The sequence below is a fragment of the Monodon monoceros genome, unplaced genomic scaffold (genome assembly GCF_005190385.1).
Source record: "Monodon monoceros isolate NGI ecotype Baffin Bay Population unplaced genomic scaffold, NGI_Narwhal_1 Super_Scaffold_2, whole genome shotgun sequence".
NCBI classification, from domain to species: domain Eukaryota; kingdom Metazoa; phylum Chordata; class Mammalia; order Artiodactyla; family Monodontidae; genus Monodon; species Monodon monoceros.
Window position 1 is genome coordinate 295,567 of NW_021703776.1, and position 16,536 is coordinate 312,102.

The window sequence follows — 16,536 nt, forward strand, 5'->3', positions numbered from 1 at the left end:
GGCCTGGGGCCTGGACAGGCTCTTTTCTGCCGTCCCATCCACACCCCGTCCTCTGCCCACTCCCTGCCCCTCGGCATCCGTGGGGATAGCAGGTCCCCCTCGTCTGCCCCGACGCCCTTCCTTGACTGCAGCCCCGGGCGGTGGCCGTCTGCACTCTGCTGCTTCTCACGGTGGACGGAGGAAGTGAGACGGCTGATGGAGCAGCCGCCCGAGGCTCGTGTGTCTGCAGAAAGAGGGGCCGGCGTTGGGTGACTTTGTCAGGCCCCTCCCTCGGGGGGACGTGAAGTGTCTGATAGCAGGTCCAGAGGCTGACCGGCCGGCTGCCAGGATTCAGCCTCTCGATTGACGGCCACGTGAGGGAGGGGTCGGGCGTGGAGCAGCTGGCAGGGGGTGAATGGTAACCCGTCTGTCTGTCCATCCTACAGAAATCCTCATTCGCCTGGAGACGTTTTCTAAGGACTCTGGACCCGCTGGGCCTGGCCAGTCAAAACTGGAAAAGGACGTGCTTTTTGGGGAGTTAAGTCAGGTAAATCATAGCAAAGGATCACAAGTAAGCACCTGGGAAAGCACATTCCAGACGCTCAGGCAGTATTTCCTTTTGCTCTTGTTATGAATGGTGCTAGTGTAATAAAGAGCAGTTTTTGAAGCACTTTGCTTTCTTTTAAAGCTCTGGTTTCTGTTTGCGGGGCTCTGGCTCTCAGAAAGCTATGTCAGCCCTCTCCGTGTGGCCCCTCAGGCTCTCGTTTGTCTTTTAGCTGCGGTTGAAGAAGAACGCCACTGGTCTGTACCTGAACGGACGCTTGTCCCAGACGGAAGCTCCCCTGCCTCCCGGGACCGCCGGCATCCGGGGGGTCCCCGAGGGGCTGGGCTGTGGTCACCACTCCTCCAGTGAGGCCAGTGCTTTACATAAGCTGCTTGAGTCACTGGAGGATGTGGTGAGTATCCACTGTCTGGTCTCTTCCGGGCACTGGGGGCTCATTTCTGAGGTAGATTCACCAAAGATGCTCACACTGGAGCCTCAGTCTTACGAGACAGCTGCCCCTGGATGCCCCCTCCTGTGAGGCCACCTTAAGAGGCTGTGTGCCACCCACATGGCCAGAATCTGCTTGGTGTTAAATGAGCCTCCCCAAGGGCACCCAGAATGTTTCCCCAGGTCGCATCTGATTCCCTGTGTCCAGGTTCCCCGTCCTGCTCCATTTCTAGCTGCAGAGGCTACAGCAGGCGGAGGCATGTCTGGTGGGCAGTCGGCTTGGGGCTGAGCTGTAGCTTCCAGGGGCCAGAGGCCTGGGGGGGGCGTGGTCTCCCCACGTGCCACCCAGCCCCCCAGTGTAGGGCTGCAGGGTGTCGAGAATTAGTTAGTGAAAATGATCATGTCCAGTCTGGCCTGCACTTCTCTTACTGAGCACTAAACATATTGACGTTCACCTTTTCGTAGTTCATTTCATTTTCAGTATTACCTGTTTCATGTTTATCTTCTTCCTTATAAACCATGAAATAAGATCAATGAAACGATGAAACTAGTGAACTATAAACTGTGCCAGTTAGGGCAGTGGTGTGTCAAGCCAGTCAGCGTTTTCTCAGCACATTTGCTCTGTGCGTATTCATGCGCAGAAGGGTGCGTGCTGCCCTGGCCGAGGAGGGTGGAAAAGCTTGGGTCCTCAGAGGGCGGCATCTGGGAATCTTCCCAGATGAGAGCATGAGCCCTTAAGGAGGCGGGTAACTTGAAGCAAGGAGAACTCGGGAGGGCGCCGGGCAGAGGGAAAGCGTGTGCAGGTGGGAAAACCATCGCCTGCTGGCACGGTTGCTTTTTTTTTTTTCTGGGTACGCGGGCCTCTCACTGCTGTGGCCTCTCCCGTTGCGGAGCACAGGCTCCGGACGCGCAGGCTCAGCAGCCATGACTCACGGGCCCAGCCGCTCCGCGGCATGTGGGATCTTCCCGGACCGGGGCACGAACCCGCGTCCCCTGCATCGGCAGGTGGACTCTCAACCACTGCGCCACCAGGGAAGCCCTGGCACGGTTGCTTTTGTGCTTTTGGTTTGTAAGCTCTCTCCTGACAGAAAGCCACCCGAGTTTCTCTGTATCTATGAAGCCTCTGTCACGGCGCAGTTATGTTTCTGTATTATGTGCAGGGTAGGTATCCTTTCTGCTGGGCCTTAGGTTGTTTATCACCAAGGGATGACCCCGCAGCTCGGCGGGTAGTTCTGCTGGTTCTAGCAGACCTCTCCCTCGTAGCTGCGGGACTCTGGGTACGCAACTAGGGCACCGGGGGCAGGGGCGGTGCGGAGCTGGTCCCGTCTCCTCCAAGCCCCAGGGTCTCTCCATCCTTGTGGCCTGTCTGTGTGGTCCCCCAGCAGCCCGGGGATCCCAGGCGAGAGAGGGGTTGGGAGCCGCTCCTCAGAAAGGGGCTGTGTCCCTCCTTCTGCACCGTGTTGGTTAACAGGGGCCCCAGCCCAGCCTCGATGAGCCATGGGGTGCGGTTACAGGGTCGTGGTGCTGGGACGTCTGCCCCACTGGGGTCAGGTGGGGGACAGGCCAACACAGACGGGCTTGATGCCTGGGTGCTCTCTGCTTTGTGGCTGTCTGAGGCTGTATGTGGGGTCTGTTCACCTGAACAAAGACTCAAGTCCAGGACCAGGACCAGGTGGTCCCAGCCGTACGGGGCACAGTTCAAAGGGACCCCCAGCTGAGTAAGAACGGGTAGAGGCTGCATCACAGATGCCCACAGCTTCATTGCTTTATGTAACACAAGCAATGTTCTCTCTGCCTTTTAAGGGTCATCATTTGCAAGAGGTCATTACTGGGCCCACAAATATGCCAGTTTCAACACGGGAAGACGCCCCGGGCTGGCAGGACCTGGGGACACGGCTGTTGGAAGTGAGCCTGCCCTGCACTCAGCTTCTGTGGCTGCCGGGAGCCAGGGTCTCTCCCCACGACTTTACGGACTGACTTTTCTCTGCGGCATAAGTACCTGTTGGATGGAACACTTCCGAACAATTGGAAACCGAGAGGACTCCAACCGCTTCCTTCTCTACTCGAGAGACAGATCAACATAGTATATTCTATTTCTTATGAAAAAATAGAGTTGTTTACTATTTTTTCTGTTTTAAAAAGATTAACCTCTTTGGTACTGTTGGAAAGCATACACAAAATGTGAAATAGTGAACAGTCCCTCCGAAGTTTAACTGTTGGCTTAAATCTCACAGGAAATCTAGGGAATCGAGGGCCCTCATTTAGTTCAAGGTGCTTGTTTATCACGTCACCCAGGATGCCAAAGAGTGGTTCTTGAGGGAGCTCTGCTTCTCCAGGAAATTTGCCTTGTTTTTATTTTATCAAATGTGAATTGTATGTGTGAGGAATTTCCATTCTCCTCGGATGCTAGGACGTTCATAGTCAAATATGTCAAATAGGAATGTATTTTTCTTAGCTCAAAACTCATTTCATATTGTAGACATTAATTTTCCAGTTTCTCCGCTCTTGATGGAGATATTTTATGTGTTCTTACATTTTTATATTTTATGTGCTCCCATAAATGATTTTCCTTCATTTTGCAAATCAGGGTGGGGGAAGTTCATAAATAAACAAATATGTATTAAGAAAACTATTTCAAAGATTCTAATTTCCATATATAACTGGGCTGCCTGGCGTTTGTATATATTTGTATTTAGATGAGTTTGTAATATTGTCTTCTGGAAAACCATTATTCAGTTTTGTTTTTGATTGCAGGGTATTTCATACACTTGAGAAAGCCCAGCGGTTCCTCAAACAGACATACCCCTGGAAAGCCTTCATGGGGTTCATACGGAAGACTTGCCAGGTGGCTCGATATGTGAATAAGCAGGAAAGTTTCCAGAACAGTCTTCTTGGTAAGTCAGGAATGAGGGTGTTTTCCCCGTTCACTGTGGCAACACGGCTTCCTAAGAGCTGATCGATCCTAGTGAGTGAGGGGAACTAAGCGTGGCTCACCGGGATGGTGCCGTGAGGTTTCTGCATTTACTCCCGTCAGCCATAACTAGACGGCCGCGGGTCCCGGCACAGTCACTGCTTTCTCTCTCTAAACTGTCCTGGTTTGGTCGATAAACACTTACCTGTACAGACTCATCATGGCCCAACCTCCGAAAGTCCAGATGTGCTGTGTGTGGGACCCTCTCCCTTAGCGCGTCCGCCCTGCCACGGGGGAGACCCAAGTGGAGTGTGCTCCACTCTCTCCTTACCAGCCTCAAAACCCCAAGTCCCCTAAAATATGAATCTCATAACTTGCAACTGCATGACTCGCAGGGAATCATCCTGTCCCCCAAGAGACTTTTTTTTGAGAAGATGCTGGCAGGGCGATCCCTGCATCTCTGAGTTGGCCTCTTCCGGGTCTAGAGCTGGTTGTGTGTTTCCATCTGCCCTGGGAATTACACGCCCTGGTTTCCCATGTGTTCCACGGGCTCTGTCCCATGGGGTCATAGCATCTCCTTGGAACACCTGTGTCTTGGACCTCTAGGGGGTTTGGGCCTGGGGATGGGATTTCCTGTTCCTTTTCTGTGGTCATGTCCACCTAACACTCCTTCCTTCATTCCTCCTCAAACTTGTCTTAGGGGCTGCCAGAGACCCTCTCTCTCTGGTTCTTGGTATCAGACTCACCACCCACGAGAGGGGTCCCTGCATTTGCTGTGGTTACACTGCCAGGCTCAGCGCCCTGTTCAGCAGTGCTGGGTCTGTGTTGGCTTCTCCGGTGGGTTGGCTGTGTTCTCTTGAGTTGGGTGCTCATCCTACATGTTAACTTTCTGCTTTACCACCTTGCGCTCCTTTTGTTAATCACTTATTTCTGCCCAGTTTTACCATTTCCAGAAATACAGGCTACAAACAGTTACATTCATCACGAGCAAGAGGCTCAGGTGCAGAAGTCCCAATAATCACACACGTTTGTTGTGTTTTGAGGGAACTGCTTTATTCAATCCTTGTGGCAACCTGTAAGTTGGGTACAACTTCATTTTCAGATGAGAATACTGAAGCTCAAGGAGATAGTATTCTTGGAGTAGGTCACAAAACTGCTAAGTGTCAAATCCGGGAAGGCTCACTGTGGAGCCTGTGAGCTTGACCACCCTCTTCCCTTTGGACGGATCCTTGCTAGGGGCTTAACTCTGCCCAAACACGCTCCATTGCAGAAATATGACTGACTCCTCTTGACAAAGAACCGAGCTTTGTTGTTTTCTACTGTACATTTATTTTCTATTTCACTAATTTCCCTTTTAGTCTTTATTTCCTTCCTTCTAGTAAACTTAGTTTGATGTTCTTTTTCTAGATTCTTGATTTTCAGATTTTCTTCTTTTCTAACATATACTTTCAGGGCTATACATTTTTCTGTACGCAAAGCTCCGTATATATTCCACACATTTTGATACGTTGTGTTTTACATTAGACTCACAGATCTTTCTATATTGAACTTACTTATATTTTAAGATTTTGGGCAGGGAGTAGTATAGTGTAAAGCAATTTTGATTATCACGCGGAGACATGGGTAGTTACCACTAGGGGGGATGAATAATAACCGAGGGAACTTCGTGGGCTCTGGGCCCTTTACTGCCTGTGCTGGATGAGTACACAGACCTGATTCACTTACATCCTTGCTACTCAAAGTGTGGTCCCTGAACCAGTGGCAACAGCACCATCTGGGAGCCTGCTAGAAATACAGAACCTTGGCCCCATCTCAGACCTATGGAGTCAGAGTGTGAACTTTAGGACGACACCCAGATGGTCTATGAGCATGTGGAAGTGTGAGGAGCTCCGGGTTACACGCATGACTAACCTGTTGATCAGCATTCAACTCTCCGTTATACACTCTGTATTGCCCCTTCCTCCCGTAGGAAACAAAACCAACTGCACAGGATAAGAATTTGTTATTTATCTGTAACAGAAACACGAATTACGTTTTCTAGTAACTGGATTCTGCTCTAAGTATTTAAATCACGGACTGCAGTGAGTTTTGCAGGCAGATGGAGCTGGGAGCAGACCCTGCTTCTGACGCAGATTTTACTGAGTGGGTTACTGGCCTCCCATTGCAATCAGTTTTCTCCTTGGTGACATAGAAATTATATGGCCTACCATACAGGGTTCTTATTAAGTAAGCTAATGTACGTGAAATTCCTAGTGCAGTACTTTTGGGCAGTTTCCATAGACACTAGTTCCTTTTTCTCCCCACAGAAATGATTCCAGAATAATAATGCACCACAAGGAATGGCCACGGAATTCACTGTGGTGGATTATGTTTCTTTTTTTGTTTAAAAAAGTTATTCCAAGTGGCTTGGTTTTCTGGTAGCATTAGCTTTAAAAATATGTGATATTAATCACACACATCTGTGCTAATTTTCAAGATTGTTACCACCTTTTCCCCCCTTAAACACTTATAAAATTATATATACATAAGTCAGTCTATTGCAGCAGGAACTCAGCGAAGTAAAAAAATTGCAAGTTTTATGTAATTTTGCCTCTGAAATAAGTGCTGGAGAGGTTAAATTACTTGTCTTAAATTAGAAGGATTTCTTTCTTTAAAAAAACCAGCTTTATTGAAATATAATTGATGCATGCAACAAATCACCTGTGTTTAAAGTGTACGATCTGTTAGATTCTGATGTGTGTATCTGTGAAGCTGTCATTACAGTTGAGACAGGGAGCGTGTCCACCTGTCCCCAAAGTGTCCTCTTGCTCCCCTGTAATCCCCCCTCCTGTGAATCCGGCCCCTGCTCCGGTCCCCAGGTAATCACTGATTTGCCCTCGGTCATCATCAGTTAGTTTTTTCCTTTTCTAGAAATTTATATAAATGGAATTACATAGTATGTTCTATGACATCTTTTACTTAGTGTAATTAATTAGTTTCAGCTTCATTCATGAGGCAGTATGCTCACCCCTCTTGATTGCTGAGTACTATTCTGTTGCGTGGATGTATCACAGATTGTTTACTCATTCACATGACTCACAGTTTGGGATGTTTCCTGTTTTGGGCTATTGCAAATAAACCTGCGAGGAACATTCATATACAATCTTTAATGGAAATATGTTTTCTTTTCTCTAGAAGTAAAATGGCTAGATTATATGGTACATGCATGTGTAACTTTTTAAGAAACTGACAAACTGTTTTTCAAAGTTGTACCATTTTACAGTTTCAACCAGAGCCCCTTCTGCCAGAGGGTTCTGATTCCTCCACTTGGTATGGTCGGTTTAGAAAATTTTAGCCATTCTAATAGGTGTGGTATCTCGTAATGGATTTCATTTGCATTTATGAGTAGTGATTTGAACATATATCTTTTCATGTGCTTATATATCGTCTGTGTATCTTTAGTCATGAATTGTGTATTCAAATCTTTCCCCCACTTTAAAAATTGGGCTGTGTGTTTCTTTATCATTGAGTTTAAAATTTCCTTGTAAAGCAAGATAGAAGCCCTTTATCAGATACGTGCTTTGCGAATATTTTCTCCTGGTCTCAAGCTTGTCTTTCCATCTTTCTCTACAGTGTCATTCAGGAGCAAAAGACTTAATTTTGATCAAGGTCTATATATCTTTTTTTTTTTTTCAGTGGATCATGGTTTTGGTAATATAGCTGAGAAATCTTTGCTAACTCTTGAGGTCACAAAGATTTTCACCTGTGTTTTCTTCTAGAAGGTTAATAGCTTTAGGTTTTAAAGTAGATCTGTGATGCGTTCTGAGCTAATTTTTGTATATGATGTAGGTGCATATCAGATTTTATTATTTTATCTTTTGCATATGGAGATCTAATTGCTCCAGAAAAATTTGTTGTGAAGATAATCCTTTCTCCGCTGATTACCTTTGTACTTCTGTTAAATAAGTTGTGCAAATATGTGGGTCATTTTCTTCACTGTTTACTCTGTCCCAGAGATCTCTTTGTTGATCTTTACACCAGTATCATCTGATCTTGATTATTACAGTTTTATGGTAAGTCCTAAAGTCAAGTAGTGTAAGCCTTCCAACTTTCTTCTTCTAAAAAAATTTTTTTAGCTATTCTAGGTCATTTGCATTTTCATATGAATTTTAGAATCTGCTTGTCAATGTCTCAAAATTCTGCTGGAACTTTAACCAGGACTGAGCTGAATCTATAGATAAATTTAGGGAAAGTGACTTTTTTTCTGGTAATAATGAGTCTTCTGACCCATGAACATAGTATATCTCTCCAGTTATTTATGTGTTCTTTATTTCCTCTTAACAGCTTGTAGTTTTCACTGTAGAAATTTAAATATTTCTATGCTATTGAAATGCTAGCGAAGTATATATATATATATATATATATATATATAATATATATATATATATATATATATATATATATATATATATATATAAAATGTTAAGACAACCTTGCATAACTGGGATAAATCCCAGTTGGTAAGATATATCTCTTTTTCATATGTTACTGGATTCAACTTGCTAAAATTTTGTTTAACATTTTACATTTGTGCTATGAGGGATATTAGACTGTAGTTTTCCTTTCTTTTAACATCTTTGTCTTATTTTGTTATCAGGGTAATCCTGGCCTCATGAGTTGAAGAGTACTTTCTCCTTTTCAGTTTTTTTAGAAGAGTTTGTGTTGAATTGGTATTGTTTCTCCCTCACACATTTGGTAGAATTCACTAGTGAAGCCATCTGCGCCTTTAGTTTTCTTTTTGGGAAGATTTTTAACTACAAATTCAATTTATTTAAAGGATATAGGGCTATGCAGATTATCTATTTCTTCTTAAATGAGCTTCGGTAGATTGTGTCTTTCAAGGAATTTTTCTCTTTCATCTGAATTGTCTAATTTAGTGTCATCCGTATCTCATAATACAGCTGACCCTTGAACCACATGGGTTTGCCCTGCGCTGGTCCGCTTGCGTGTGGATGTTTTTCAGTAGTAAATACTACAGTACTCGTGCCATCTCTTGTTGGTTGAATCTACAGATGCAGAACCGCAGGTATGGGGGATGTGATTTGGAGGGCTGACCGTACGTTATAAGAGGATTTTTTACTGCATGGAGGGTTGGCATCCCTGACCCCCATGTTATTCTCTTAATATTACAGAATCTGTATAATCTTTACCTCTCTCATACATGATATCAGTGATGTGTGCCTTTCTTTTTTCGTGATCACTCTGCAGAGAGGTTTGTCAGTGCTATTGATCTCAAAGAAGTAGCCTTTGGTTTTGTTCATTTTCCCCTAATGTTTTTCTTTTTCCTATTTCCACTTTTATTATTTTCTTTCTTCTACTTACTGTGGGTTTAACTGACTCTGCATTTCTAGTTTCTTAACTTGGAAGTTGACTTGGAAGTTGAAGTCTCTGAGACCCTTATTCATTTCCCATATAGGTACTTAATTTCTCCCTAAGTACTGGTTTTTTTTAGTGGCATCTCACAAATATTGGCATATTGTACTTTCATTTTCATCTAATTTTAAAGTACTTTTTAATTTACCTTTTGATTTCTTTTTTGATCTATGAGCTGTTTAGTTCCCAAATATTTGTGATTTTCCAGTTATATTTAGTTATTGATTTCTAATTGAATTAGTCAATGAACATTCTTTGTATGACTTTAATCTTATTAAATTTATTGAGACTTTTTTATAGCCTAGAATATGGTCGCCTTGGAAAATGTGCCATTGCTTTTGAGAAGAATGTGTACGATATTGTTGTTGGGTGGGGCATTCTTCAAACATCAGTTAGATCAAGAAATCTGTATCCTTACTGATATTTATCTTCCTGTTCTATCAATTATTTGGAGAGGGGTATTGAAATCTCCAGCTATAATTGTGGATTTGTCTATTTGTCCTGTATTTCATCAGTTTTTGTGTCGTGGTTTTTTTTTTTTAATATTTATTTATTTGGCTGTGTTGGGACCTTTGTCACAGCATGCAGGATCCTTCGTTGCAGCGCCTGGGCTTCAGAGTTGTGGCGCACGGGCTTACTCGCCCCATGGCATGTGGGATCTTAGTTCCTTGACCAGGGGTCAAACCTGCGTCCCCTTCACTGGAAGGCAGATTCTTAACCATGGGACCACCAGGGAAGTCCCTGTGTCATGTGTTTTGAAACTCTGTTATAATGTGCGTAAAGATTTAGAATTGTTATGTCTTCTCAATTAATTGATGCTTTTATGATTATGAAATAATAATGATATTATCATCTGGAATCTACTTCATCTGAAAGCTTCCTTTTGATTAATGTAGTGTGGTATGTCGTCTTTTACATCTTTTTACTTTTAAGTTATTTATGTCTTTTATTTCAAGTACATTTTGTACATGCAACATATAATTGGTTCTTGTTTTATCTGACCTGACAAGCTTTGCATTTTTATTGGGTTATTTAAACTATAGAGTATAGGGCTTCCCTGGTGGCGCAGTGGTTGAGAATCTGCCTGCCAAGGCAGGGGGCACAGGTTTGAGCCCTGGTCCAGAAAGACCCCACATGCCGCAGAGCAGCTAAGCCCATGAGCCACAACTACTGAACCAGCACTCTAGAGCCATCGAGGCACAACTACTGAGGCCTGCATGCCTAGAACCCGTGCTCTGCAACAACAGAAGCCACTGCAATGAGAAGCCTGCGCACCACAACGAAGAGTAACCCCCGCTCTCCACAACTAGAGAGAAGCCCACATGCAGCAACAAAGACCCAATGCAGCCAAAAATAGAAATAAATCAATAAATTAATTTATAACAAAAACAAACAAACAAAACTATGCAGTATAAACTAAATAGTATAAACTGTTTTATGTGATTAACGCTCTTCTCTAGTAATTCTACCTGAATTCTGTCAGTTCTGGGTAAGCTCTGATTGATTAATTTGTTTCCTAGTTATGGGTCACATTTTCCTGCTTTTGTGCACGCCTGGCAATTTTTGATTGAATGCCAAATGTTACGAATTTAGCCTTGTTTTGTGATTGCTATATTGTTTTCCTACGTTATCGAAAACATTGCTTGAAATAGTTTGATCCTTTAGGGTCTTGCTTTTAAGGTTTGTTAGGCGGGGCTGGAGCAGTGCTCAGAGAGGTTGTAAATATTCCCCGTCACTGAGTCAAGACCTTTTTGGCATCTTCTCCTCAATGTCTAACAAATCATGGATTGCTCTAGTCTGGGTAACAGGAACAAAGTTTGTTCCTGGCCCTGCGTGATCACTGGCCCCTTATCTTTAATTTTGGGTGGTTCTTTCCCTGGTCTCAGGGAGCCCCTTCTCATGCATGGAGCATTTGTCCTCAGCAGATAGCAGATGCCTCCCTGGGCAGCTACTCTGTCCTGTGAATCCCTCCTGTCTTTCGGACTCTAAACCCCCTCCCTTCAACTCAGGATGCCTACCAGACTCCAGCTCTGCCTTCTGAGTCACGGGGGTTGAAGGCCTCACCTTGTTCATTTTCTGCTGTTTGTTCATGGGTCTCTGTCCTACACTCCTTGATGGTCAGTGGCACTTCATCTTGGCCAGAAGCGGAAGTCAAATCAGAAGGACTTCTAATCCTCTCTTGTTATACTTTCAACCATGTTAACTGAAACACTGTAGCATTTCTCACTTTACTAGACTTGACTTTTATACTCAACTCGAAATCAATATATGAAATGCCTTCCTATTTAGCTTTCTCTGAGGAATCTCCTTGTTATGAAGAAATCATGGATTGGAAAATCATTGGTGATAATTATTTTGCATTTTTGAATAACTTGATCAAGACTCCAATAGCTTTCATATCTAGGTGAGTTTTCAGAATTCAACTTCTAGGTCTTCACTTAACTATTATCTGAAGATAAACAAAACCTAATTATGGGAGGCACTTGCTTTAAAATGTGAGATCCTGATTTAGCTCTCAATAAAGCACTTCATATGTGTTTGGTTCTCAATAAATATTTGTGTCATAGAATGTATGACTCATGTTTCCATGGATTTTGAAAGGAAACAGATTACGGTAATAAGATTTCCCCTTGAGAGCATAATTTATTATAAAATACTCCCAAAATAAAATCCTTCTTTGAAAAATAGTCTTATCTAGTTGCTCAGAGTTTAGACTCGGGATCGATGATTTAAGAGCCTGGTCGTTCTGGAGACTTTTGAGAGAGAATTGATCTTTGGAGCTAAATCTGCCAGATTATATACCGCTTGGCTATTTCAGCACATGTGTTGAAATGGACATTTTTATGTATAATTATGGATATTGTGTATAGTTTAAGAGCATACTTTATTGTCTGTGGGGTGTGTTGGGATGTGATGGGACAGAAGCTTTGCCTTAGAGCAGTAGTTCTCAAACTTGGGAATGGATCAAATTTATCTATGAAATTTGCTAAAAATACAAATGCTTGAACTTCGCCCCAGACATGCTAAATCTTGCTTGTGTGTAGTACCCAGGTTTCTGTAGATACGAAAAATTCTACAGGTGGTTTTGGTGCAAGCCAAAGTTTAAGCAGCACCCCACAGCATCTGTCTAGACCCGGGATTCGTCACTCCTGGGGAGACTTTAAGCTCAGCTATTAATGGGTACAGGAAGAAGAGAAGGTGATGGACTCTCTGGAGAATCAGTCCTTTGATCGTGTTGGATTTATAATACCTCACTTTCCCGAAATTCACAGCTATTTAATAGCACAGAAAGATGGCAATGAAACTAGTCTGTATATGCTCCAAGGACATGTTTAATTTTATATTTGTAGACTCATAGCAGCTGGCACAGTATCTTTCATGATAGGGGCTAGGTAACTAGATGTTGACTTAATGAATGAGTGAATAAGAATGGACAATAAGTACAGAGTTCATATTAAGAAAGCTGAGCTTGAAATGAGAAAACCCGGCCCATATTCCAGTTCCTGCCATACAATAGCAGTTTGAATTTGCTAATTAAAAAAAATCCTGAAATGTTTCTTTTCACATGGAATAGAAATGATGATGTGTACCTCAAAGGGCTGTTACAGGCATGAACTAAGAGTATAGTGGTGAACGTGCTTTAAAAATTGTAAAGTGATATAAACGTGTGTGGCAATATCACTACCAGTAGTACTAGTTCTGCTTCGGCCCTTACTCATCCTACTATTACTACCCCATGACCTCTCAGATCCTAATGAAAAACAAGATCATTTGCATTCTGCTCTACCAATACACGATTACTCACATAGTAGTTGTGCGTGTATTTCTACGCAGGGCTGGATTTGAGTAAGGTTCATATTGAAGTCTTCAGAGTGTAGCTTTCTCTTTCCTGATCGAATTTTTTCCCAGGAAATGTTTTCGATGTTCCATGGTTCAGATTAGCCGCTGTCTGTTCTACAAATGACAATAAAGTAAATTAAGCCTGTATTTTTCCTGCTTTCAGATCTCAGTTATGAGAGAGGAAAACAATTCCTTGCACTTGACCCATCCTCTGTGTATTCTGTGCCAGACTGTGTTACACAACAGAATTACAGAGTTAAGGAGGTTTAGAAAGTAATTCACCCTTTAGGGCATTAAGAGACAATACAGGTCAAAATCCTGTATCCACAATTCTGAAATCTGCAGAAGTCTGAAAATGGAAGCTTTTCTCAAGATCGGCATCGCAACTCATTCTGCAGATGTAAGTGTTAAGGGGTCTGTTGCCCCTCCCACTGAACCTGTTCGGAGGTGTCCCTGCAGAAGTGTCAGTGAGTTGATACAGGGTTGCCCCGGTGCCCCTGGTGGAGGGGCCATGAATGCATGTGTGATACTTGCACAGGCTCCCTTTCTAAAGTCTGAAACACACAGGGCCCCAAGGATTTCAGAAGTGGACTTGTAGCTCCTGAGTCAGTCAGTTCTTCAAGTGAGGGCTCCTATTATAAGTGTGGGTTTGTCTTAATTGTCGAGCTGCTCCTTTGAGAACGCTTTGTATTTAAAAAAATAACCCCCGGGAGAGGAAGTACGCCATCTGAAATGATAAGTTTCTGATAGCGGGAAGTACAGCATTGTTTAAAGATCACTGCAGTTGCTTTCTAGAATGAGAAATCCTAACACTTGTCCTTAGATCATACAGGGGCAGTTTCAAACCATCTTGCAATTTGGACAACCTCTTTCACCAAGACATTCTGAGATGTAATAAGGAATTGAATCCTAAGATGCCTCTGGCATAAACAGCAAACTTATCTTTAATGCTCATGCATATGAACTCACTGAGTAAAGTAACTTAAAATGCATTGTTTTTGGTGCAAGAAGCAGATTTTAAGCTAAATGTATGCAACTGCATTGTAGATTTCTAAAAGATTTTCAAATGTTCACATGAATCCCTGCTGGGAAAATATAGTGCCTAGTAAATATTTCATTTATGTTTTACTATAAACAAATCTGAGTATTATCTAAAAATTTGATAAGTTGAATTTGTCTTGAATTTATTTATTTTTTCTGATACTGCATCAGTTCTGTTAATACTGTAGGGTCTTACATTTCACAAAGGCACTTCTAATGATGGAAAAGAAGTTGTAGACCCTTGAGGATGAGCAAATGAACTTCTTTTTATCTCTTACGGGATTTTTGGAGAAATTATTATTGCCCAATCCTTTCGGCTCATCCAGTATTCCCAAATTCCATAACCTCTCATCTCTCCCTGAGACGATTCTAAATATAAGTCATTTGTGGATAAATCATTTAGAGAGTTTAGAGAGAGACACACCTGGTATTGATACTCAGAAACTTCTGGAATTCGGCAAAGAAATGATTGAAAAGGTACAAGCTCTTGAAAGTCTCTGGATAAGGAAGGAATCAAGAAATATCTTGAGATTTATGGAACTAATACTTTTTGGAATGAATCCCAAGATCCTGGCATTGTGGATGCATGGCGCTTCAAAAGGAGAAAGAGCTAAACTGGGAATCTTGTCTACACTTGTAAATTTTTCTGATCCATAAAATGAGAGGATTCATAGTAAAAGCTTTAAATTTTCCCAGTTGTTCCATTCAGATTGGCCTCAGTCGCCAGCCAGGAAAATGGATTTTGTTCATTTAAGTGAAGTGATAATAAATAATCTCTATGAATTAGGATTTCTGAGGCAGCAACAAATCACAGAAGCTGTAGGCACAGTCTATGCTATGAGGAATACATCCGATCTTTTCTCAGCCCTTTCTGAACCTCAAAAACAAGACATTGATAAAATTTTGACTCATGTCTATCTAAATGTCTTCCAGGACAAAGATTCAGCTTTACTTCTCTAGATTTACTCTTCATTTTACCAATATATTTATAAATTCTTGAGCATTCAGAGGAGAGGGTCTTTGCTGTCTTTCCTTACACAAATCTCAAAACACATTTTAGATATCATAAAGCAATTTAATTTCCAAAACATCAGTGAAGCATTTGCATTTTTTTCTTTTTCTTTTTTTCTTATGAAGGAAACGGGAGAAGGAGATAGGGAACTCGTTATTAAGCAGCTAATCTCAATCTTGCCTGATATTGGAACGGATTTCAGGTGTTGAATATATGTATGTGGGTGTTTGAGTTTTTTTTTTAATTAATTAATTTTTGGCTGTGTTTGGGTCTTCGTTTCTGTGTGAGGGCTTTCTCCAGTTGTGGCGAGTGGGGGCCACTCTTCATCACGGTGCGTGGGCCTCTCACTGTTACGGCCTCTCGTTGCGGAGCACAGGCTCCAGACGCGCAGGCTCAGTAGTTGTGGCTCACGGGCCCAGTTGCTCTGCAGCATGTGGGATCCTCCCAGATCAGGGCTTGAACCTGTGTCCCCTGCATTGGCAGGCAGACACTCAACCACTGCGCCACCAGGGAAGCCCCAGCATTTGCATTTTTATATGAGACAACAGGGTTTCTTAGGGGAATTTCTGAAGTATCTTACTGTCAACAGTTGCTTTTAATTTTTAACGTTTTGGAGCCTCAAGTCCAATCCCTGTTGTCTACAGAGGGCCCTGCAGTGGAAGTGATCCACTCTACTTTTTCTTTATTTCAGTATGTGAGCCAACTCGTCAATGGCTCAGCAGAAGCCCTGCTGGGTAGTGAACGCTTTGTTCTGGATAATAAAAGCGTTTCTTCCGTGAATTATTCAATAGATGAGGGGTCTTCATCTATTCTCCCGTGGGCACAAATCCTTTCAAACCTCTCAGCAAACGGCAGTGAGTTCCATGAGTTTACGGCCGTTCACTGTACCATTTCATGGCTGCAAATGTGGACCCAGATCTGTGGACGACTGGCTCAAATATTTCAGCTGGACACGAATGTTTTCACTCCTCTTCGTGTTGGTCTCACTCAGATTTTGGCTGTACTGGAAAGTGATGTGAAAATTCCCAAAAGCTGCCAGGGAATATTTCCAGATGTGGAAAACAAAATGAACTCTACTTTGAAGCTTGTTACTTGGATGTTGAATATAATGATGGGACCTTATTGTTCATTGAATATGTCAAAAATAAATTGTGTGAACGTTTACTTAAAAAATGTGACTGACTTTCTAAACATTATACTTAATGCAGTCTTTGAAAAAGAAAAGGTACCAAAATCTGAGATTTTATTAACTCTTTTTTAAATGATTCCACAAACCAAGTAAGGATGATTATCAACAACTTAACAAGGGACTTTGATTCTGCGCCTCAATCCAACTGGAAACATTTTACT

General features: G+C 42.6%; 1 protein-coding gene across 1 annotated transcript in view; it reads left to right on the forward strand.

The window, feature by feature from the left end:
- ABCA13 (ATP binding cassette subfamily A member 13) overlaps positions 1–16,536 on the forward strand; it is a 262,933-nt gene that overhangs the window by 176 nt on the left and 246,221 nt on the right. Inside the window, 3 exon segments of the mRNA XM_029233962.1 lie at positions 132–183; positions 426–526; positions 756–935. Coding sequence (XP_029089795.1) covers positions 132–183; positions 426–526; positions 756–935 — 333 coding nt within the window.